Here is a 25,114-nt window from a genome sequence, read left to right as displayed (position 1 = left end):
ACACACATACAGACATGTTGTTTAGAAGTGTTTTAGACACCGAGAAACGTGGATAAATCGCAAAAAACTAATGATTCATTTTCAGGGTGATTACAATAACTACCCGATAGATCGGGAAGTTGATAAAATAAATAAAAAATTAGAAAAAAACGGAAGAAATATCATGGTGAAAAATATATGAAAAAAATTGGAGAAAATGAAGAGCTTTTCTTCATTATAATCGTTCGTTATGACCGTCTTATGAGAATGAGAAATTTTTGATTATTTTTTTCTATTTTGAATTTTTCGTTCTGGAATAACTCGAAAACCATCGGACCAATATCAACCAAAATCTAATCCGGTCTAAGTTACATGAAGACGTATCGATTGGAGAAAAAAAAGTTAAATTGGACCATTCGTTCACGAGAAAACGTTGACCAAAATTTTGACCACATACGTACAAAGTAACACACATATACACACACACACACACACCCACAGACATTTTGTTAAAAACTATCGAGGAACATTAGAAACACCTTGAAACGTGGAGATATCATGGAAAATCGATTTTTCATTTTCGGGGGCATTACAATAACTTCCCTGCCCGGGAAGTTAAAAATGCAGCCAAAGTCATCAAACTTTAGACACATTTAGAACATGTGATCAATGATTTTTTGAGTGAAAAAGATTGTCGCCTAGGAGCATTGTTTATTAATAATAGCGAAGAAAGTGCAGAAAAATGAAATTTCTGCGCACGCAGCCTAAACGACCAGCAATGTCCCAAGTACCAATCGTGTGGGGGTAGCGCGGTCAATTTAAACGTCTCTTGGGAGAGCGCGATGAAGCGTTGTGATTGGAGCTCCCTCGAGCTAGTGGTACCAGCTGCTGGTGAAAAAAAAAACTACCGACGATGTTGCCACTTTTTCGCATGGATTAATATTTTTTCATTTATTAGAAAAAAAACAATCTGAAAACCATTCAATGCATGGAACAAATACAAATAAATTTGATTAGCTCCAAAAGTAATTTTTAACCGGAGATACTCCCTAATATTGCCTGAATTTTGAATCCGAATGGGAAAAATTTTTATGTTCCGCGATTGGTTTCCTGCAGAAAAACAGAAACCCCTCCGCCTCACTTCCTACATTTCTTCCTCGCCCGATTATCCTTAAATCTCCAAAAAAATCAAAATTCTCTCCAGAATTTAGTATTTAAATGTGATATTAGAATTGAAAATTCAGTTACTCTTGAAAATGTAAATATTTTTCAATAATAAAAAAAATGATATCCTTGAATTTCAATTATAAATTATAAATGTAGACAACTCTCAACAACAAACGTCATCCTCCATTTTTTAATCAATTTGTTCATCAAATTAATAATTTAAAAAATCGAATTTCAGAAATAACAAAAATTTTTCAAGTCTTTCCCATTTTATGAACATTTCTCGTAAAAAAATAATGTAATTCCCTCGAAGCACGATTTTTACCGCACAATTGTAGGGGGTTGACTGAATAAAATGCGAGTGTCGGTGGAGGGAGTAGAGTGAGGAGAGGATTTCGGGACATGCAAACACCACGAGATTAAAGGAACCGCTGGCCCGTGTTGTATCCGTGCGGTGCATGTTAGGGAGCCCCATTGCCCGCGGGCTTTTGTCGGACCCCTCATCTCTCTCTCAACGAAAGGAAATTAAGAACTCCGATATTTCCCGATGAGAAAAATAAAGGAAAGTCCTCCTCACCGGCTTTTAAACCAACGCCACGTGACTATCGAATCAAATGTATCCGGTGAAACATGTCCATAGTTCCCCCATATCTAAACGATCAATTCATTCCTATTATCCACTTTGAAATTTCATTGACATGTATAAAATAGAGATGAGTACGGAGAGAAACACGAGAGGGCACTGACCATTTCTCCAATGATATTGATTAGCCGACGCCCTTAGTTAGCGCCACAGCTTTCTTTCCTTTTCCTTTCCGCCTGGAACCGGACTCTTAATGCAGACGGACTCCTCCCCTCTCCCCATTATTTCTCCACCGCTCCTCGTTCTTCCATTTACTCTCCGGCTAGCACAAGATTTCCACAAGTTTCTTCGTCCAAAGAAATAATTAATCACCCAGCATCAGTGAAAAATGAAAATTTGATTTTATTGAGACCCCGAAAACAAAGGCAAGACAAAAAGAAAACTTCATCACCGTGAAATTTCCGATTTTTCGAAAAACGTTTCAATACTCACGGACGATAAATTATAACTGGAGAGTCATTCTCTCGATCGCTCTTCCTCCCCATGTAATTAGACACTGCAGTGCCTGGAACAATATTCACAAGGGGGTTGGGGTCATTGTTCTCCGAAAAATTAAGGGAAACGAGGGAAAAAGCCTGGGGAAAATGCTGGCTATATACATCCACTAGCAACCAAGGGGAATCTTACAGTTCTGATGCGAGGGTGGGTCGTTTTGCTAATTACACATGACGGTAACTCCGAGGGGGAGAGAAGCCATTTCGTTCGTCTCTCAGTGCGACTCATTCGCCTACACACATATTCACTCAGTATTGTAACATAAGGTCCACACAGAGTGGCTCGCCCACCCCGTGTTATTACATTACGTTTTTCGCATTTCGGTTATAACTTATCTCGACTTATTCCAGGGCACTTCTCTCATTTACTGGAATACGTCAATATTATTCTACTTCGGTCATTTATTTAGGCGGAGAGAATATTGGATTTTCACTTGGGCCTGTGTCTAAGGGGGAACCGCCTGGAAACTTCAGAGAGAAATTTTTTTTTATTGTCAGGAACATGTCATTGGATTCCAGGGACATGTCACTGATTTTTAGAAATTCACACGGTTGAAAGAATTTGGCTGAATTTTCCGGAAAAAGACCTTGAATTTGATTTAAGGATAATCGGGCGAGGAGGGAATGTAGGAGGTGAGGCGGAGGGGTTTCTATTGTTTTCCTGCAGAAAACCAATCGCTGAACAAAAAAATTTTTCCCATTCGGATTCAAAATTCAGGCAATACTAGGGAGTATCTCCGGTTAAAAATTATTTCTGGAGCTAATCAAATTTATTTGTATCTGTTCCACGCATTGAATGGGTTTCAGATTGTTTTTTTTTTTTAAATGAAAAAATATTAATCCATGCGAAAAAGGGGCAACATCGTCGGTAGTTTTTTTTTTGACCAGGAGCTGGTACCACTGGTTCGAGGAAGCTCCAATCACAACGCTTCATCACTCTCTCTCAAGAGACGTTTAAATTGACCGCGCTACCCCCACCCGATCGGTACTTGGGACGTTGCTGCTCGTTTGGGCTGCGTGCGCAGAAATTTCATTTTTCAGTACTTTTATCGCTATTATATTAATAAACAATGCTCTTAGGCGACAATCTTTTTCACTGAAAAAATCATTGATCACATGTTCTAAATGTGTCTAAAGTTTCATAACTTTGGCTGCATTTGTTCCTTGGGTTTTACAGTTTTTTTTTGTGATTTCCATAAGATCACGGGGTTAAATAACCACTTTTTCAAAAATTCATAATAAATTAACCATGCTCCCCAGCAGTCTCAAACTTTGCACATGCCTTTTCCATCATTTAAAGAATACGTAAAAAAAAAGAAAAAAATGGCTGCTTTTTTTCTGACCCTCCGAGCTCGCCCGATTATCCTTAAGGATATCCAAGTATTTTTCACCACTTTATAGATTCAACCATTTTCAATCATCAAATTTGTCAATTAAATTGCGTGAAAAAAATTTAGAAAAAATCATGAATATTCAGCGTCGTTCACATTACATTTTGCACAGAATTATCATTTTTTTAACCATTCGGTGTTTATAAATAAATAATTTATATTGTTTAAACTTTCGAAAACTATTTTTAACGATTAATATATTTTTTAGAATTTTTTTTAGAACTGGTGGATTAGAATTTTCCTCCAAATAAATAAAATAACTCTGTCGATAGGTTAGAGAAAAAATCAAAATAAAAAATTTCATGAGTGCTTGCGGTTTAGGATGAACGCCCTTAATGTTACTCACTATTTCTTTTCAGGAAAAGTGTGGAGAGGCGATGGTGAGGTCGCGTGGCGGACTGAGCAATCATTCAAGAGAACGTCACCGCACAATGTCTGTCCTACGACGGGTGTGTCAGGTGGCAATACTACGACACATCCACACCTGTCACCGCCCTCTGCTGCGCCGGTTACTGTACCTGATCATCGGAGCACTAGTCTACAAGCAAAACACCGAATTTCTCCAGGTAAATTAGCTTAATCCAAGACATTTTGACAACTTCTCCTTTAAAAATTCGAATCCCAAAGACCCGAAAAATGCCGGATGGTTAGAATACAGATGAATGAAGGGACAAGTCCATCCATATGTGAGTGAGAGCCATAGAATAAGTTGAAATTCTCTTTAGTTTGTTTTCCGAAGATCTTTAACGCGAACCCTACACTGAGAGAAAAACAAATAAGTTCTTAAACAAGTCTTGTTTGGGCCAACAGTTGAAATGGCTTGATTCGAATTTGAAAATCTAAAACATGAATAATTGCTCTGCTTTCGACAATAATTAAATATTTGGTCCAAGAGGCGGATTCACACGAGACGGTGCTTTTTCAGGATGAAAATATCTCATACAGAGGAAAGTTAATCAACAAATATTTTGTCCCTAAGTTACAAGATTACTATCGTATCATTATGATTATTTCAGTGAAGGATTTATTTCTTGTCTGTGTAGTCTAAATCCATTTTGCACTCTTTGGATGTTTGGCTCAAAAAATCCTCTTTTGATAATTAAAAGAAACATTTTATTGGCTTAAGTAAAACTTGTTCGAAAACTCTGCCGTTTTGCACTCAGTGTAGTTTTGGAGAAAAATATCACACGATTTATTTTTCTATGAAAATTCAAAAATACTATATTTTTGGCCCCTAATCCTTCGAAATGTTTTATTTACAAAAAAAAATATACTCTCCCGGATTGAGTTACTTATTTCAAGAAAGTCATGGTTTTCAAAGGCATTATACTGAGGATAAGAAACTATAGTTACTTCATTTTAGAAAAAAAATTCCAAAAATTCAGTAACAAAAACTTATTTCAAGTAAGAAAAATTCTCAAATCAAGAACCGTTGGGTTGTTGAATTGAAAACCTTTCGAATTCTCTTAAACTATGGAAGAACATGCAAATGGAATGCCATTCTGGACTAATTGAACGTTAATTGTATAATAATTGAGTCAAGTTGTCAGATGATATACGTAGAACAACAAACAATTTATAAACATGAGCAGACTGATTTCAGAATAAGACAGATTATCTTAATTTGAGAGCCTGGAGGTTCTTATATTAGCAGTCCAAAAGTTCTGAATTTCAGAACCAAAATTTCCTGAAAATGAGAGAAAAATTGAAAAGAGAAAATTGCCTCAATTGAATTACACTTGTACTAAATTCAAGTACAAATTTCAGAGAATTAGAACTGCTTTCTCTGATTTTTAGGAGAAATTCACTTCATTCCATTATTTTTTGCTTGCTATATTTCAGTACGACAGGATTTTTTAATTTTATGTATTTATTTATTTATAAGCTCTCTATTGATGCCCTGAGCTGAAATCCCTTAAGGGCAAAACGAAATTATAGAAAGAGTTTTTACACATGTCCTGCAACAAAGATTGACGATGAAGATATGCTGACACTCAATTTCTACCACTCTAGACTAAGCTCGTCTCCAAATTTGAAGTTAAAAGTTATCGTTCGTTATCACAAATTATTTGTCAGTGCATCAAATTTGGGAACAAGTCCACAAAAATTCAGAGATATTTACTGGAAATTGAAGACTTTTTTTTTCTGCATTAAGTTTGGGATGATTTCAATAATACTAGTTTTTTCAGGGTTTTCTCATATTATTGAATCGCCAGCTCCAGCCACTTGTCTCCCCCTAAAAGCGCATAAACCCAATAAAATTAGGCGAATAACGAATCGACTGTTCTTCTAAAATTCCTTGACCGGTTCCTTCCCTAAAATAAATCCTTCAACCCCTCAGATTTTTCAACCTCCACGTAGGAAACCACCGCGTGAGTGGCACTCCGGGGGTCGTCGGCATAAGACGTTTTTTCAAGTGGAGGCTCTTTAAATAATGCAATAACCCTGATGTCATTTACTGGACAATAGTCTCCCCCATTTCATCCAAAATGGACAGCCGTGAAACTCTCCCAAGCGACCCAAGATGCGTTTACTTTTTTCCTCAGTTCACCTACTCCCACGCTCCCACTTCTATTTGTACTAGTGAATATATGCACAACTACTTGGGGACTGTATCGATCCCCAAGCCACACCGGAAACAGAGGTTAGCAATCCAAAAAGGCGGAAGAGCGAGTCGAAGGTACAGGAGAGCTGGGAATAGGGAGAATAACCGACAGAGTTCCTTTTCGTTTGCTTAAATAAACATTGCCTGGACAATGGACTGGTAGTCGGGGGAGTGTGTGGGCAACGTTGATGTAACCATGGGTTTATATGAGAGAAGGGAATGAAAGCTTCGGTAGAAAGAAGAGAGAGTCGAGCACTATGCGAGGATGTTTAATGCATCTTTCAACATTTCCATGTCAAACATTGCTTTAACTGCTGGGGAATTCAAAACCGAGGCTGTAAGTGGTTCCATCTTCTTGGACATTCATGTGGATTCATGGGTAGATTCGTCATATTTATTCCAGTCCCTGTGGAATTAAATAGGATCGAATAAACTTTCTCGGTGGAAGATCACTCAGCTTCGATGCGTTGAAGTTGATGCGGACCCTTGGGGTTCACACCAGTAGCTTGACGATTGAATTACTGAATCTTATACTGAGTATTGACTGGAAACAATTGTCCTATAGTATTTTCTCGATGGTTTCATTCAAATCGTCTTTTCGCAAGTGTTTCGCATTGTACTAAAATGTGCGTTTACACTGGTAAAAAATTTTCACTGAAATTTCCGGTAAGAGTCTTGGAAATTTCTAACATTTCTCGTGAAATTTCACGGAATTTTATCTTTGAAAATTCATAATTTCATGGAAAAATCCATGGTAAGTGTAAATTTGAGTTTAATCATTCCGGGAAAATTAATGAAAAATCAGGAACGTTCAGAGAAATCTCTCCTGGAATTCAAGATTCTGCTGAATTTACAGGCACTCCCTTCACAAATTCCTGGAATTACAAGAAATTTGAAGGAATTCCGCGAAAATTCAATGGAATTTGGCAGTGAATATTCATTTTTACTTGAAAATTCATGCAAATTGGGGGATTTTCGCCCTCCTACCGCTAAAAAAATGGGACTTTACTTATATTTTCAGAAACACTTAAAATTCCATAGACTTTTTCCGCTTAAATCGAATCCAAGGTCTTTTTCCGGAAAATTCGGCCAAATTTTTTTAACAGTGTACCTGGAACAATAAAAACTTACTCTTGATGTCATAGTATGGGTCCCCAGTTTTCTCGATAAAACTAGGGAAATATCCGTGTCATGAAAAGACAACAGAAAATCTAATTTTCTAAGTAATTTAGTGCAAATGAATTTCAAAGATGTTCTAGTGAATAATTTTCTTTGAATAAATTAATGGTTTACAAAAAAAGTTCGGCACTATTTTCTCCTCAATTTTCCGAAAAATCAATTTTGTAACGAAACAAGATAGTTTTTGTTGCTCAAAAAAAATTCTCCCTCTGAATTTCCCAATAGAATTTCTCAACTCCTGGGTTCTGACTTATTTACCTGATAGCAGATCCCCCAGCACTGACCATGTGTTTATTCGGTATATCAATAAGGGACGAAGCCAACGAATAGAGCAATCCTCGAGAGACTCTGTTCTCAAGTCGTGCGAATACCATTCCTGTATGGTTTTTCATACTGGCCCCTTTACCCGCCGATAACATGTGTGTCACCCTCTCCAACTCTTAAAGATTTTTGTCCCTCCTTTGAAGCATACTGAAAGGGTCACTTGAAATATGAACAGAGAATATTGTCCAATGTCCTTCACTGCTCCACGTGGTCACTCTCCACCCCTTTCTAATCCCGGAAATCATTGGTCCAGAAATTTTATTGAAGGAAGGAAGAAAAAAAATCTTTAAAAAAATGGGTTATGTACTTTGGACGATAAAAAAGCCCGGAGTTACCCTGATTTTCATTGACAGACAACGTGTCGGTGGGCTCCCTATCAACTCCGGCACAATGTCCAGCAAGAGGGGATGTAGTACATGACACTTGGACGGTGTTCGCGAAGGGGTGACTTTTTTTTTGAAATATTGACTACATAGATTTCAACTATTATTGCCGAGTGTAAAACACAGCGACATTTGGTGTTAAATCGATCAGGGGAATACTGGTATGCGCCGGGTGTTGAGAAAAATAAATATTTATCCACCCTTGAATTTTTTTCCAACTTCTCATTTTGCGTATTTCAGTACCAGGACAGAACAGAGCAGAACAGAGGGGAATTGTCTGTTTGCCAGAATCCAACGACGGACTCCACTGCAATTTTCGTTCCATCCGTTATTGTCCTCCAAGAGCATCAGGAATGATACCACACTCGGTTAATTTAATGCCTCACGACAATCGAAGTACCTCGCACCCCGATCTCTTATAGTTTTAGAATTGAATTGTGATTTATTCGTAATCTGTTTACTGGAAGTTGTACCACTGCCAATAGCTCCCCAAAGATGAAAAATAATTCAAATTAAACGAGTGAAGATCTCCCTCGTTATTTATCAAAAGCCCAACTGATGATTCACAGCAAATAAATCTCCACGAATTAATCGATATTACCGTGAGTTTGCCGGTGAGAATCGCTCGTTCGCCAACGAGTTATTTTTGAGATCATAATTTCAGATAGGGGGAATGGTGCGGGATATACGCTCAAGCACCACCGGTCGGCTTTGGTTCAGCCTGGAAATGCCGGTCGTGTAGGCAAATTGAGGTGAGATTGGAGGTCAGGTTTCTGCCAACCGTTGGAGCAGCCAGACTATTCAGTATTTAGCGGGTGGGATAAAAGCAGTCATTCAGATGAATATGATTTATCATCATCTTCCGTTAAGCAAGTGATCCATTCAATTTTCTTGATTCGGATTTTTATTATTCGGAGAAAAATGGTTTGAAAATTCTTTAAAAATTCAGAGGAAACCCTGAGAGAAAAAATTAGTTCTCCCGAAATTATCTATTTATATGTTTATTATGTTTCCCTGTTTCCCTGAAGAGATCTTTTTTCATGTTAAATCAATTTACTTGTGTGTAAAAAAGAAAGTTCCTATCAAAACATGATAATTTTCGTAGTTGTAATTGTCCTCGTGAGACATTTATATGTCTTTCGGGTAAATACATTCGTTCTACAGAGAATTATATGAGACTCCGGTTCTATCAAGTGCATATTATTGAGTAGTGTATATCGTTGACCAATAAACACATAACTTTCATGGATCAAATGGTAATTTTAAGAGGAAACTACAATTTTTTTCCGAAAACTGTGTTATTGACAAAACTAAATAATTTCGAGGGGACAATTTTTTTAGGGGGAAAAAAATATTCTTTCCTTGTCAGTGTATTCTTTCTGTGGTATAAAACTATGGATTCTCTCAAATCAAATGATTGTCGTACAATAGAGTATATTGTTCCCTGCAAACAGGTCGAATTCTTCTAGGGATATTTCAGATAATCCCGACGAAAATTTAATTTTTGTGAAAGATATTAAATTTCCTTTTATCACGTTGGTTAATTTTCCTCAAGGAAATCCATTCCACGTCATCAAATATTCTCATGTGGAACGTATAGTTTTTCGGCGGTGCAAATTTTTTTTCTCAGTAAAGGGGCACAAAGTTTCGACTAGAGTAAAATTCCAGTGCCGATGAAGAAGAAGCATTCAATAGTATTCCTTTCTTTACCCATGTTTCAAATTTTCGACATGTCGCATTTGTCCAGAAATTTCAGAAAATCCTGTCGTAAAAAAATCATAAATGAGATTGAAAAATGAATGGAATCTGTAAATTTTAACTCAATTATTCAGTGAAAGTTGGAAAAAATGTTGAATTTCAATTTTATATTGACTATTCACATGCAATTGAAAATTCAAAGAATGTGTGAAATTTTTGTATTATTTTGTAGTATTAACTTGAGTTTTCTGCAGAAACCTGAAAATTTACTGAAACTTTTTAAGACTGCATAAACTTCCCATTTTTTCGCTGGGCTCAATTAAATTGTGAGTAAGAATGGCTTCGCAATTCCTCATTTATACTTGATAGTACTTTTCAGGAGAGGAACATTCAATTCGATTGAAAGGAATCTCTAAAATCATCACAGAAAAAAAATTTTGATTTTTAGTTACATGTCACTGATTTTCAGGAATCCGTGGTTAATTTTTAGGAACCTATCCAAATTTCCATGATAAAAATATCACTGATTTTCACCCTGAAGTTTCACCCGAAAATTTGCAACAGTATAATTATTGAATAAAAGCATGTTGTTAAATGATTTTTGCTGATTTCGTATGGACCATAAAGATTCGCAACCACTCCAATCGATTCTAAATCAACGCAACTCAAACTGTTCGAACAATAATTTGATCATTCAAAACGAAAAAAAATAATGTTTACAACACTTGTGCCCTTGGAATTCAGAGAAGAGTGGGGAAACCACCCGGTAGATTCGCGCGAGCGTTCGCGTAATATCATGGATCACTGGTGGTACCGGCTAACGTGATTATTATAAAGTCAATACGTTGCTAACTCATCAGCGGACTCCGCCCTCTAACAGCCCGGTAATATGCACCGGGCAAGAAGTCAGTTATAGCGTTCGCGCGAGGGACCTCTTGTGATACGTAACGAACCTACACTCGTGATCCCGAGGCTGCATCACGTGTATCCACTCAGTTGTGTTCGAATACATACTTTGTGGGTAAAAGTGTGTATGGCGTTGCGAGGAGATAGGGTAATGCGGAAAAATTGAAGATAAAAAGGAAGATTCCAAGTATCTGTTTTGACCCCCTAGACAGGCTGCTGTAACGCCTTATTAACGTCACGAGGGAGATCAACGAGGGGATTTTTTTTACGTTTGACCATGAGTCAAGGCTGTTATACTATGTATTAGGGGTATTCAGTATGAGGTGGGCTATTAGAATATTGGAATAACATGTAGAAATAGTATACGTGTGCTATTCAGAAGGTGCATAGACTTTAGAAGTTTGAATTGAGTTCGACCGGTTTCGAATCTAAATAAATTAAATAGTGAATTTATTGAACTTTTGTTGAGTTAAGGTTGGAAGACACTTGTTTTTTCTTTTCCCTTCAACCTTTGGACAACAACTATACAAAAGTTACGACCCCAACTGGTTCGATTTCACTATTTCATCGGCCGGGATTCGAACGCAAAAACCTCTGTTTGGGAGTCGAATGCTGAACCCGCAACGCCAGACGATTGGTACACCCAAAAAAAACAAGCTTTATTTTGAGATTTATGATCTCAAATTGAGTCTTGTAAAAGTCTCGAATTGAGACTTTCAAAGGTCTCAAGTCGAGACGTGAAAATCTCAAGTTGAGATATTCAAATGCTTTTGGTTAAGACTTTCAGAACTCAACTAGAGGAAAAATTTCAAGTTGAGTTCCAAAAGTCTTAACTTGAAGCATTCAAAAGTCTCAAATTAAAACCTTTCGAAGTCTCAACTTGAGATCTCCAAATCTCAAATTGAGACTTTCGAAACTTTCAACTTAAGGAATTCTTAAGGGATTCGGGATTCAAATTGAGACATTTGAAGATATAATTAATCTAATTGGTAATCTATCGTCAATTACTGATAATTCACTGCTCACTGTCAGAATAGGTCCAAAAATTTTCAACTGATACCAATTCAAGAATTGCAAATATATACGTCGGTTGCTCGATGTTTTTTTCGTCTACGTTAATAGAGTGAACTTAGGTATACGCACTGTCAGAAAACAAGTTGAAATTTCATTGACACTGAAAATTCAATGCAATTTCAAATTTTTCAGGAGCAGAAAGAGGAAAATTCTACTCCAATTTACGTCGAACTTCTCTTACGTCGAATGGAAGAATTTTGCGGATTTCTATAATTTGCGGGGTATAATTGACATACAATTAACGGTTTTCATTGATTTTTCCATCAAATTCCATCATTTGCTGAGAATTTCCAAGAAGTTTACCAGACATTTCAGCCAAAAGTTCTTAACACCGCAAAAACGAATGTCTGAATTTCACACATCTTTTGTAGATATTTTTCAGACACTAAAAAACGTCTGAATAAAATAAAAATCTGGATGAATTTCAGACGAACAGGTACCCAAACATCTTAATTCATGTTTGAAATTCAGACAAATTGTTCTAAAATATGTCTAAAATATGTTCTAAAATATGTCTACACAAGGTGTGTGAAATTCAGACATTCGTTTTTGCTGTGAACGCACAAGAAACTTTTACGCGTGAATTTCTGCATATTGCCGTCCTCTCTAAAAATCGAAGGTATTGATGAAGATATTGAAGAATCGCTTGTTCACTTTCCTCCGGATTCGTTGGTGATGGTACGCGTGCGTTTCTCCTCTTTTTTTCATCCTCTGGGTCGGAGGTTAAGCGGCGTGATTGAGTCTTGCTTACGAGAAGCTACCCCGCCGGTTTGCTCACAGTGTATACATACACAACAGACGTTTGGGCGAGAGGGAGAGAAGGAAACCATAATGCAATTCGAGGTATAATACTTGACTTTAAATTGAAAAGATTGCCCCGAGGGGGCCAAGATGGAGGGGGAGGCATCTCCCTGGTGAATCTGCTGGGAGGCTCCATGACGTCTTTCAAATTGAGACGCTCACTTAGGGAACGGGGGAGATTATTTTTCACCGATGTAACAGTGTCAAATACCTGATTGCAGGAGTGAGCTTATGATGTACATTTAATTGGTTGGAGGAAGAAGGAGAGCGGCGTTAAGAGAGGATACATGACACGGTAGTTGTGGAAGCTGGCAATGAATGTCCGGGGGATTTTATGGTACTATAAAGACGATCGCATGCATCCATTAATAGTTGGGAAGAGGCGAAGTTATGGAGCATATTATTTTCTGTCAGGAGAGTTACAGTCACGTTTCTTCGAAATTTAAAAACTCGTACACTATTTTTTTCTTCATTCTAATTCACGAAAAATTCCTAAACTTAAAGGTATTGACCTTCTTTATTTTCCTTCCGAATGGAAGCTTTGTAATCCCTCAAATTCAGCTCAAAGAAAACAAAAAATAACCGATTAAACAATCTTTTTTTCCTCATCATTTTTTACATCGAAATTTTTTTTTTTATGCTTATTTTATATCGCTTCGAGTCTGATGAGACTATATGGCGATTGATCAAGACTTTTAAAAATGGTTAGATCTCACCATTCTACCCGGCCAGGAATCGAACTTTACATCGAAATGAAATTGTCCAATTCATTTCTTCCCACCGTAATTACCTACTTTCACATTTATTCTTTGTCTCAAATTTAATTATAGATCAAATATTTTCATTATAGAGTGGACCCATCTCTGAAATTTCAATCAGTCTGATACAATTTTTCCCTTTCATCAAGTTTTTCAGAGTGCCCTTCCGGGTTTCTCGGAGGTTCGAACGTTATTAATTATCTTTGCCGCTCTTCCTTTTTTTACCTCTCTTTTCCGAACGAGTTTGCGACGCCGAAAGGACTTTATAGGTGGGTGGAGAAGTGAATATATAGGGAAAGAGAAGGAAGATGATAAATCAGATAGTTGGTGGCAGCTGGTCCTCGGGAAAATTGCCCTCCATTGTCCACAGAGAGAGAGAGAGAGAGAGAGAGAGAGAGAGAGAGAGAGAGAGAGAGAGAGGGCAGTCGTGTTATTTTGGAAAATCATCTTTCTACCTTTTGCCTGCTAATTTCGAGGGCCCTCTGTTCCTCCAAATTACATGGGAGGGTTCACTGGGGGCACCTGGAATGTGGTTATTCGTTGTTTGTGTCTCATTCCAACGAATATTCATCGTTCAACGCTGATTCGCATTTTTTATTCTCCTCTTTTCCATTCTCCCTCTGCTTCCTGCCATTCCTGGAAAATATTGTTATGCTAATTTCAGCAGAAAATGAATACATCAGGTGCATTAGCAATGCAAATGAGAGAGAAATATAAATATCGTGATTTTCCGAATTTCAGGAAAACATTGAATTGTAAATAATGAAATGTAAATGTGTCAGCACGAACTACGTTCGTGGCTGTGGATGCAATGAGAATCTTAGTAGTTACATTGTGTGGGGTCCCTTTGGATTCTATCGTGGGCCTCCTTCTGACGTTAATACGTCCGCCCTCTGTACCGGGTGTTTGATCCTCCGAGGATTTGGAAAAACGTTCGGCCCCGAGGGGCCAGGTATACGTGCGCCTCATTACGGTCATTTGTGGCCCCAAATGTACCGCCATTGATCCTTTAAAAAATGTTTTATTACCGTCGAAACGAATATATATCAATTCAAAATATTTTCAATTCCGAACGAACAAAAAAAACTTGCAACTCTAATTTAAAAAAATGAAACTTCTGTATTTTTAAAAATTAAAATTAAAAATCAATCAATTTCCATTGATTAATTTTTTTCAGATTGTGAATTGAAGAAATCATTCATTCTTTATGATTGGCGAAGGGGAGAATGTTGAGTCGACTTTGAAAGAGATGAAAGGAGAATTGTCTCGATGAAAAATAGAATAATTCGGTCAAGTACATTATGATGAATCTGACGACTCGACCTTTGGCATCATTTACCAACGACCTGCGCATCGGGCACGACCTCTGGCCTAGGATGCCAGCAATATCATCACATAGGGCAACACAGGACAATAAATCGCCCTTGTCCAGTGTTCGCACACACATGCACTCTTTACAAATCTCCGCTTGACCCCTGCGTTTTTCAGTATTGTTCACCAAACAATGCTGCCATTCGGCCATATCGACAAAATATGTTTTCTACCTGAGAATTCAGTTTCTGGTCAATTTTCATTCTCCCCTTTATACGCGCGCGTGCCGTATGGCGTTAAATGTCCACATCTATCTATTTAATCCGTATATTCGTTGATAGATTCGAAAAAAAGCTCCAAATAATTTTCTATACTTCTCCGTTTCAATTGAACAAAGACATGAGATCAATCTCCTTTTTAATTGAAAAATAATTCGAATAATCAATAAAAATATTTATATTGCTGGTCACTTCGATGTTATTAAATTAATTCAGGATGCGGATCATGGGATAGTTGGAAAATCAGTAAACCATACTAATTCATTGTCGAAGCAAAATAGTCATACCAATTTCATAAATATAGACAAACAAAACAAATGAAGTATTGAAAAGAATTTATTCAATTACTACATAACTTCGAGCAAAACTTGCAAAACCTCAATTGAATATGCAAAATAACCGTGATTTTTGAGATCGTGGCATATGACCAAATAACGACGGTTATGTGACGCACAATTTTTCTGACCACAAATGACGGACACAAATAATTTGTAAGCAAATTGTTGTCAAACCATCTATAGAGATGCATAATGACGATCGTAACTAATTTCAAATTTGTGATGGTCATAAATTTCAAAAATTGTTTCATCTAAATATATAACAAATGCCCGTGACTTTTATTTACGCATTAGATTAATACAAAATGACTTCAAATAAAAATTGATAAAGAAAATATAAAATTGCATCTATATAGATGAAAAATAACTGTCATTTTTCCTTGGCAAATTCTGACGATCACATATCTATAGAACAAGGAGAAGAAATTTTGACATCCATCATAAACACCTCGTCTTGTGACCATCCTATGACGGGTCACGTGACGCATTTGTATCTGTAATTTCAAAATGTCAATGAAATTCTAATCAAGCGGCTGAAAATCACTACAAATTGAGAAAAAAATAAAATAAAAACATTAACTATCTCAACAGTTCTACTATACTGAGGAAAAAACGATGTTTCAAGGATCCATCCTTGAAAAACGAGTTTTTAAGGATGTCTTACTTGTGTCAAAACTTAGTTTTTTAATGATTATGAAAAATTGGAGATTGAAAATTTTCATCGCAAAAATAGTAATTCCAAAAAAGTTGTATTTTCTGTGCAAGCAAGAAATGTCATTTCTAGCACTACTTTTTCGGTATTCGATACTCCCACGCTGAGAAGAAAAATTTCTTTTGCCAAGTACATTTACTAATTACAAGAAAATTTACACATGTCTTATGCAAATATTTACATACATTTACTTGTGACAAGTAAATATACTTGGCAAAAGCAATTTTTTTTCTTTGTGCATACGTATTTTGCTTCTGAAAAATTTTAATTTTATGCAAAACAAGGGACAGTAATTTTTCATTTCGGCTATTCAATAATCACAGATAAGAAAATAATCCTTAAATTAAAGAATAATAATGATATGTTAGCAATCTCGTAATTTAGGGACAAAATAGTTCTTGATAAACCTTTCTCTATATGAGATATTTTCATCCTGAAAAGGCACCGTCTCGTGTGAATCAACCGCCTCTGGAGTCAAATATTTCGTTGTTGTCAGAACCAGACTATTTCCTCCTTCAGAATCGCGACCAATAGAATCGTTGCATTCCGCGGAGTAACATGTGAGAGTACAGCATGATAATTGACAAAAATGATTCCTTATTAAATTCTAGATGATTCATGATTTGAAAATTTTCGTCTATACTTCATAGTTTGGGTGCTAGGGGAATTGAACAATTTAATTGTTAATAATAAATCATTCCCATGCCTAACATTAATTGAAAATTGTTTACTTGACGTTTAGTGATAATATTTTATCGTTTAAAATACGAATTACGCATTAGAACGCGAGTGGTCAGTACATGTCTGAAAATCGAGGGTGTCCCGCAGCTCTAAATAGTCCGCCGAATACCACTCGAGCTTTAAAACGAATCTGGTATCCTGCATACAAACGAGGGTGTCAAGTTTTGCATGAAAAATCCAAAATCGCAAGATCGCAAGCACTCGGGATTTTTTATCCTGTAAAACTGATACTCTCATTTGATTGCAACGAAGCCCTCGGGAAATACCCGATCATTTTGAAGCTCTCGTAGAATTATAACTGAGTAATTATTCATGTTTAAGGCTTCCAAATTTGAATCGAACAAGTTCATTTTTGGTAATTTTCGACTAGCAATTTTGTTGACCCAAACAACACTTGTTTGAGAACTTGTTTGTCCTTCTCTCAGTGAAATAGTATATTGTCGCCGTAAAATAATAAAAACATTTTTAATGATTCTCAAGAACAGAACAACCCAACTAAATCAACGGAGCAGAAACGGAAATATGTTAAATAAATTAAACCGAAATTCAATCTATTGAACATGAAAAAAAATTTATTTGAAGACTTTTTCTATTGCCTTTTTCATTGTAAAATTCGAATAAAGATGGAAATTTCAACTCGAAAATTCATTTCTCTCCCGTAGAAGGAAGAAGTCAACGACAAATAGTCTTCCAAAACGTATTCAAAAATTGTTCTCAATAAAACTAGACAATTAAGCCAATCACTCACCCCTGGCACACGCAGGGCCATTGAAAAACTGCTCTAAATTTTCACGAGTGCTTGACGCGAATAACGCATCCAACCCATGGGCGGTAGTTTGTGTTGTATGTAACAATACTGGCCACTGACCATCGGCCATCATTGAATATATTCCACCCTCCGTCGATGATTCAATTCGACAATGGACCATTCCCGGGACAATGCTACGGTCAAATGCAGGAAGGTAGAGGATAATGGACGATAGGGAGAAAGAAGATGGACCAAAGGGAGAGCCGGCTGACCCTTGGCGTGGGTGGATGCAGTCAAAGCATATACACACGCCAAAAATTCGGACAGTAGACAGAGAGGGAAAACAAACGCCTCCGCACGAACTTTCATCGGTTCAACGCGCGTGGAAAGAAAGGAAAATATCGCGAGTGATTTAAGAAGGAGAAGAGGCTTTTAGAAGACGTTGAAAGGCCTGATGACGCCGAAAATACGTGAATTTTCAAGATTTCATCTCAATGAGAATGAACTACTGCCGAAAATAGATCGCCGGCTGCATCAGTTTTCCCTATTTCACCAATTCATCCTTCCCCCTTATTTGTATTCCATATCCCCACCCTTCATTCCCAACTCACCCTATTTAATCGGACCAATGCGATAGCCCGGTGAAGCCAATGTTACTGCACTTAAACTACAGCGGAGCGGATATGCGGGAATATTTTTTCCTCTCCATGCTCTAATTTCGTTGGAAACTGGCGTGATGCATTCGAAGGAGAATAACCACGAGGATAATCAATATTAATTCAGGTAATGACACGCTACATCAAGTGGCGAAGATAAAAAAAACACAAGAAAATTTGGATAATCAAGCTCCAGTTGGGTGGGAACGTGTGTTGGCGCCCTCTTAACTCATCCAGTCACCGTCAGACATACTGCGGGCACCAATAATTACGGCAATTGATTAATTAACCGAATTAGATAATCTGCGGATCGATCTGGGTGTAGAGTAATTGAGCGCAACGTGGTGTTTCAGGATGGAGTAAACATTGTGAGGAGATATAATGCGATAGACAATTTATAGTAATTGGGTAATCAATGATTCTGAATTTATTGGGGATTGGCAATTAAATGATGGCATGGTGGAATTGACTGAGGGATAGAAAATATTAATTGATTAATTTTTTATTTTGATAAGAGGCATTGGTTTTCATCGGAGAAATGACGTATTCATTTCAAACTCTTCGTTTGGTTTGGGGAAAATGTTTTAATTGTAGGGAACAAATTATATATTAGTTTCAAATAAATCTTCTATTAGAATAGAATAAACAATTTATTGAATGAGGGAATGAAGAGAGTCAGTTGTAATCCCACATGTAGAGTAGCTTAGCTCCCATAACGATGTATTTTTTTCAGATCGATTTTAACTCAAGTATACAGTGTATATTTGGGTTAAAATATACACCCAAAAAAGTACTTCTCACCAGTACCGATCGGTACGTTCACTTTTGAAAAGTTCGAAAAATACTTGTCCCAAGTACTTTTTGAGTCCTTGAGTGAAGTTGTGAAGTGAAGTTTTTTATGTACGTTCATTTATTCCATTAAATAAATATCCTGTGTCCTTATAATTATGATCCTATAGATCATTCAATCGAGTGAACCCCTCGTCGAAACTAACAGATCTATTTCGTCTCATGGTGCAATTCTCTTCACCGAAATTTGGATGGAAAAATTCTCTCTCGAATACCACTCGCGAGCTTCACAATTAATCGGGCATTTCCCTCAAGGTTCCCTGCATACAAATGAAGTTGTCAAATTTTTCGGGGAAAATCACTCGCTCTTCACTCTTGTGATTTTTTGGCCTGAAAAACTTGACTCCTTCGTTTGTTTACAACACACTTATTGGGAAATACTCGATAATTTTCAAGATCTTGTGAAATTACATATAAATAGTAAATTTTTGAGAAAATTTGGAAAAAAAAGAGAAAAAAACATAATGAATGGACATGGGATTCAGTTTGAAACCCGGTCTTGCAAACTTCTTGAATTTGTAATATTTTATAAAATATTCGAATCTCTGTCAATTTCTGTGCTTTTGTCACCTTACACTGAAAAAAAAAATTTCGTCAAGATATTTCATATTTGTCCGATCGACGAGGGTAATCAGGTCATAACAAGAAAGCAATTTCTCCAACCAAGTCAATGTTTTTTGCATGAAAATATTTTGGATTTGAGACTAAAAAAATTATTGGATAAAGGGATTTAACACTTGGTTTAAGGAATCATTTTACGTTTGTGAAGTATGCAAGAAAAGTGCCGGATTTACGCAGATCTATGCGGAAAGTGCGCATAGATGTGCATATAATACACGCAAAAATTAGGAGATGCGGTACAGTAGACTATCGCTAGTTGCACACCCGTTGAGCGTTTTCACCTAATCCCCTTCTCGGACGCTCGAGCGTTTACCCACTCGCGGCCACCTTATCGCTTTCTTTTGTCCTCCGTACGTAAATACAGAGGTCCAAATAATTTTATTCGAAAATGAAATTTCATTCCCACTCATTTTTCTGAGAACTTGGATCGGCATTGGTTGAGGAGTGGGGGCCGGTGGAAAGTTACCAATTTCTTGGAAATAGTACCCCTACAGCCCTTTCGATGAGCAACCACCCGAGTGGAAATTCTGTTCAGGTCTCGATCAGAAACTGATCAAGTCCGATCTGAAATTCTGATCAGGCATGTTACGCCTCTGCCTTATGTTTTTCCACTAGGGTTTTTCCGCCTTCCATCATTAGGCATTAATTAAATTTAATTTTTTGAGAGAAGAAATTAGTAACTTCCTAGCCGGGAATCGAACCCGGGACCTCCCAATGTCACGTCAGGTGTTCTTACCATCTGAGCTACCAGGACACTTACGAATTTCACTCTCAAATTGACTCATACCCGAGTGGAAATTCTGTTCAGGTCTCGATCAGAAACTGATCAAGTCCGATCTGAAATTCTGATCAGGCATGTTAAATCTCTGCCTTATGTTTTTCCACTAGGGCAGCGAGAGTCTACTGTAGTGTCTCTGGCCGAGTCACAGCGCAACTCCTATTCAGCTAAAAAGACCTCCGCAAACTTCAATTCAAGAAAACGCAATGAATTTTTTTTTGTCACAGAAAATTTCCATCGCGTCTTGATTTAGTTTGGGATTGTCTCCGATTTCATGAAATTGTCTATTTCACGTACTATCCGTGATTTACACACTAATACCGCGTGATTTTACCAATGATGCATAATTTACGCACTAATAATTCGTGTAAAGTTCACTTTAGCTATGCGTAAAATTCGCATAACATTGCAGGAAGTCTGTACAGTCTTTTCTGTGTGCGTAACTTACTTGATTGTGAGGTGGAGACGCACTTCTCAGAAAAAAAAAACAATTTTTTTTCAATCTACATATAATGTATTTTCTTCTGTCATTCAATGGGATGATCAAATCATCAAATGCGGAACGGAGTAAAAAATGATTGATTGATCTTGTTTCAACCTCAATTGGACTTGCATTGGATTCATAAATAGTATAATCCAATAATAGATGGAATCATTGATTAAGACAGCTCAATTGTGAAGACACTCGGCGCATAATCCAGAGATGCACGGTTTAAATGACAGTCTTCGATGTATTATCACGTCAATCGTTTCGTACNAGTGGAAATTCTGTTCAGGTCTCGATCAGAAACTGATCAAGTCCGATCTGAAATTCTGATCAGGCATGTTACGCCTCTGCCTTATGTTTTTCCACTAGGGTTTTTCCGCCTTCCATCATTAGGCATTAATTAAATTTAATTTTTTGAGAGAAGAAATTAGTAACTTCCTAGCCGGGAATCGAACCCGGGACCTCCCAATGTCACGTCAGGTGTTCTTACCATCTGAGCTACCAGGACACTTACGAATTTCACTCTCAAATTGACTCATACCCGAGTGGAAATTCTGTTCAGGTCTCGATCAGAAACTGATCAAGTCCGATCTGAAATTCTGATCAGGCATGTTAAATCTCTGCCTTATGTTTTTCCACTAGGGCAGCGAGAGTCTACTGTAGTGTCTCTGGCCGAGTCACAGCGCAACTCCTATTCAGCTAAAAAGACCTCCGCAAACTTCAATTCAAGAAAACGCAATGAATTTTTTTTTGTCACAGAAAATTTCCATCGCGTCTTGATTTAGTTTGGGATTGTCTCCGATTTCATGAAATTGTCTATTTCACGTACTATCCGTGATTTACACACTAATACCGCGTGATTTTACCAATGATGCATAATTTACGCACTAATAATTCGTGTAAAGTTCACTTTAGCTATGCGTAAAATTCGCATAACATTGCAGGAAGTCTGTACAGTCTTTTCTGTGTGCGTAACTTACTTGATTGTGAGGTGGAGACGCACTTCTCAGAAAAAAAAAACAATTTTTTTTCAATCTACATATAATGTATTTTCTTCTGTCATTCAATGGGATGATCAAATCATCAAATGCGGAACGGAGTAAAAAATGATTGATTGATCTTGTTTCAACCTCAATTGGACTTGCATTGGATTCATAAATAGTATAATCCAATAATAGATGGAATCATTGATTAAGACAGCTCAATTGTGAAGACACTCGGCGCATAATCCAGAGATGCACGGTTTAAATGACAGTCTTCGATGTATTATCACGTCAATCGTTTCGTACAACATTAAGTAGTTGTTTTTAAAGCTTTTTCCTAAATAGCGTTTCTCATTGAATTTATTAGCATAAATTGATTCACAAATAATTCTTTATGTCAATAAGTTGCTTATTCCAATAACCTAAGCAAGTGATTTTTAATTGGGAAAAAGGAATGCATCACTGCTACTTCCCAGGTGTGAATAAACAATGAAATTAAGACTAGATTAGGCTTGATTCAAGATTGACCAACATTGATCAAGCTTGGATTCTCACGGCTAAAACAAGCTGGGATGAAGATCGAACAATGACTACGTTTCTAATACTGGAGGTTCCAGTCTTGATCGAGGCTTGCATCATGAACCTCGATCAAAACTTTGTTATGAGAATTGGATCCAGGTCTGCATCCCAAGCCTAAGCCGAATATTTGGGGTCGAAACTCGAATTCGTAATATGACTAATAAATTTTGGTTTTTGTTTGAAGACAATCCAACAATTATTTTTCTCACGCACACGTCATTCTATTCATGGTTTCGAGATTTTTTACAATTAGTGAATTCGCTAGACAATTCTATTGGATTATTATTGACCTTTCTATTAGTTTTTGCCCGATTCTATTAAAGTGTTCAATAAAAAATATTCAGTAGGAAAATTCAATAGAATGCGATTTTTTTATATAACTTATTCTATTGAGATTTATTTTCTATAGAATTTCCTCGGCTCTAATTTTTCAAGTGTTTTTTGTTTGATTTTCTTGATGAAAAGCAAAGAAAAATAGAATAAAAAAGAAAAATCTTAATAGAATAAGTTGTTTAGAAAAGGCGAATTCTATTGCCTTTGTCTCTAGAATATTTTCTATTAAACATTTCAATAGCATCGAGCAAAAGTGAATAGAAAGTTTAATAGAAATCCAATAGAATTGTCTAGTGAATTCGCTGGGTTTTTTTATTAAATTTTTTCGTGCGTGGAAAAATGAAAAATAAGTTCTCCATTCCACCACTTGTGTATTGACAATGGGTCTAGTATTGAGAGTTAAAATCATATAAAAAAAAGGTATTTTGGTAAACAATTTCCTATCTTCTTATTTGTTATTTTATGAATTGAGATTGGAACGAGGATGATTCATTAACGTCTATGTTTGAATCAATTTTGGATTCAACAATGGAATCAAGCTTCATTCCATCCTGGATTTTCTAGCCTCGAAAAACGAGATTGTTTCAACTTTGGAATAGGGCTTGAAGGAACATGGACGACTTAAGGGGTAACAGAAGATCGCCGTTTCCTCGAAATTTTTAAACAAATTTCCTGCTCAAAGTTATTAATATTATTTGAACCCAAAGCACATTAATCTTCACCATCGCCTCCTGGAGATGAATGTGCTTCGATTTGTAAAAATATCAATAACTTTCGGCAGGAAATTTGTTAAAAAATTTGGAAAATGAGCGGCATTCCGTTACTCCTTACGCTTGGATCAATGTATGATCTAACGATGGAAACAAGCTTGATTTCACTCTGGGTCACCCAGTCTCGATATCCCATTCTGGACCAGTCTTGTTTCCATCGTCACGGTGGACGTTTTTCACCTGGGGTGGACCATAACCACATGCGAACCATTACTGTTAGCCACGCGAAGATCTAGATTGCATCCAACTTTGAAATATATTTTCACCTCCCTTCCACTCGTCGTGTCATTAAATTTATGTGAGGATAATCCCAATGCAAAAAAAAACTATTCATCCTGAACCCCTCCGTCCAGGTACCAAAAATTATATGATATCTTCAAATTTCCAATAAAATAAAATCCTTCAGGCCCCAACCGAGCAAAAAAAATATTACCTGATCCACAACTAAACTCAACTTTTACAACTACTGAGGGTAATCAACCCGTACCTTCACTTTCTCATCCATTTTTCCCTTTTTCGATAATGGCCAAGGACCGTGTAACAGAAAACTCTGTACTAAGACCGAAGGGGGGGGGGGAGGGGGCAAATGGGGGACGGGGGAANGGGGGGGGGGGGGGGGAGGTGGCAAATGGGGGACGGTGGAATAACTGTTGGAAAAGAGTAAAGTTTTACAGTGGGCAGAGGTCTGTTCACGAAATTAAAAGCCCACTTCTGTCGAAGGGAAAAAAATGAGTGTCGAAGGGGCAGGGGGGGAGGGGTCATATTGAGGAGAGAGAAGTTTCTATAATTCAGTAGCCCCAGTCCTACGGGTATACCTCGAGTCCGAGCGATGGGTGCGGGTGCGAGAGGATCAGGGGCGGATAATGTATGTACCCTCGTAGGTTTTTCAAGGAGAGCAGCGGGGGGGGGGGCGGGGGGTTATGCGGGGGTGGATGAGGGAGAAGAGACCCTCACAGGCCAGCTGAGAAGCGGGGCAGTGCTGACCAACGCGAACGGCCAGAGGCACACACCAGTAGACAAGTTGCCCCCGACTGGTGAACTTGATCCAATCATTCCAATATTTTTTTATCGGGCTGAAGGGCGTCATTTGGGTTTCTCCTCCTGTCAATTTATTCATTGAAATTTTTGAGTGATTTTTGATTCGTTGATTGAACACTAATTGACTCAGCTGTTGGTGGGAGCTGAACGTGACAGTTATGAACAGTGAGGAAAAGTAAAACTGTGGAAATTGTGAACTCTCGTTTTTTTGTTTTTTTCTTGAATCGAGTATTTTTTATCGGTTTTCAATGGTTGTGGGAACCTACCTGTTTCGCATAAAAAAGAAAATGCACGCGGATGCAAAGCAGAGATTCAGAATACGTGAGTAAAAAAAAAAGATTGATTGGAAAAAATGAAGAGAGGAATTTCAAAAAAATTATTTTATGATTTTGTTTTTTATTCGAAATTGATGAATCTCGCCGTCGGTAGCACAACGCTCATCAATTGTCATCCCCGTTATTCGATCCTGCGTGCACGTAAAGCCCTGTCA

The 25,114-nt window shown here is 37.2% G+C and overlaps 1 protein-coding gene across 1 annotated transcript in view; it reads left to right on the top strand.

Annotated features, from left to right (window-relative positions):
- LOC107042052 (POU domain protein 2) overlaps positions 1 to 25,114 on the top strand; it is a 155,001-nt gene that overhangs the window by 66,942 nt on the left and 62,945 nt on the right. Inside the window, exon 3 of the mRNA XM_015262921.1 lies at positions 4,034 to 4,240. Within this exon, the coding sequence (XP_015118407.1) occupies positions 4,034 to 4,240 (207 nt within the window). The remainder of the gene's footprint in view (positions 1 to 4,033; positions 4,241 to 25,114) is intronic.

Source organism: Diachasma alloeum, unplaced genomic scaffold, assembly GCF_001412515.2.
Source record: "Diachasma alloeum isolate Michigan unplaced genomic scaffold, Dall2.0 Dall_scaffold_00406, whole genome shotgun sequence".
NCBI classification, from domain to species: Eukaryota; Metazoa; Arthropoda; class Insecta; order Hymenoptera; family Braconidae; genus Diachasma; species Diachasma alloeum.
This window is presented reverse-complemented; position numbering and strand designations above follow the sequence as displayed.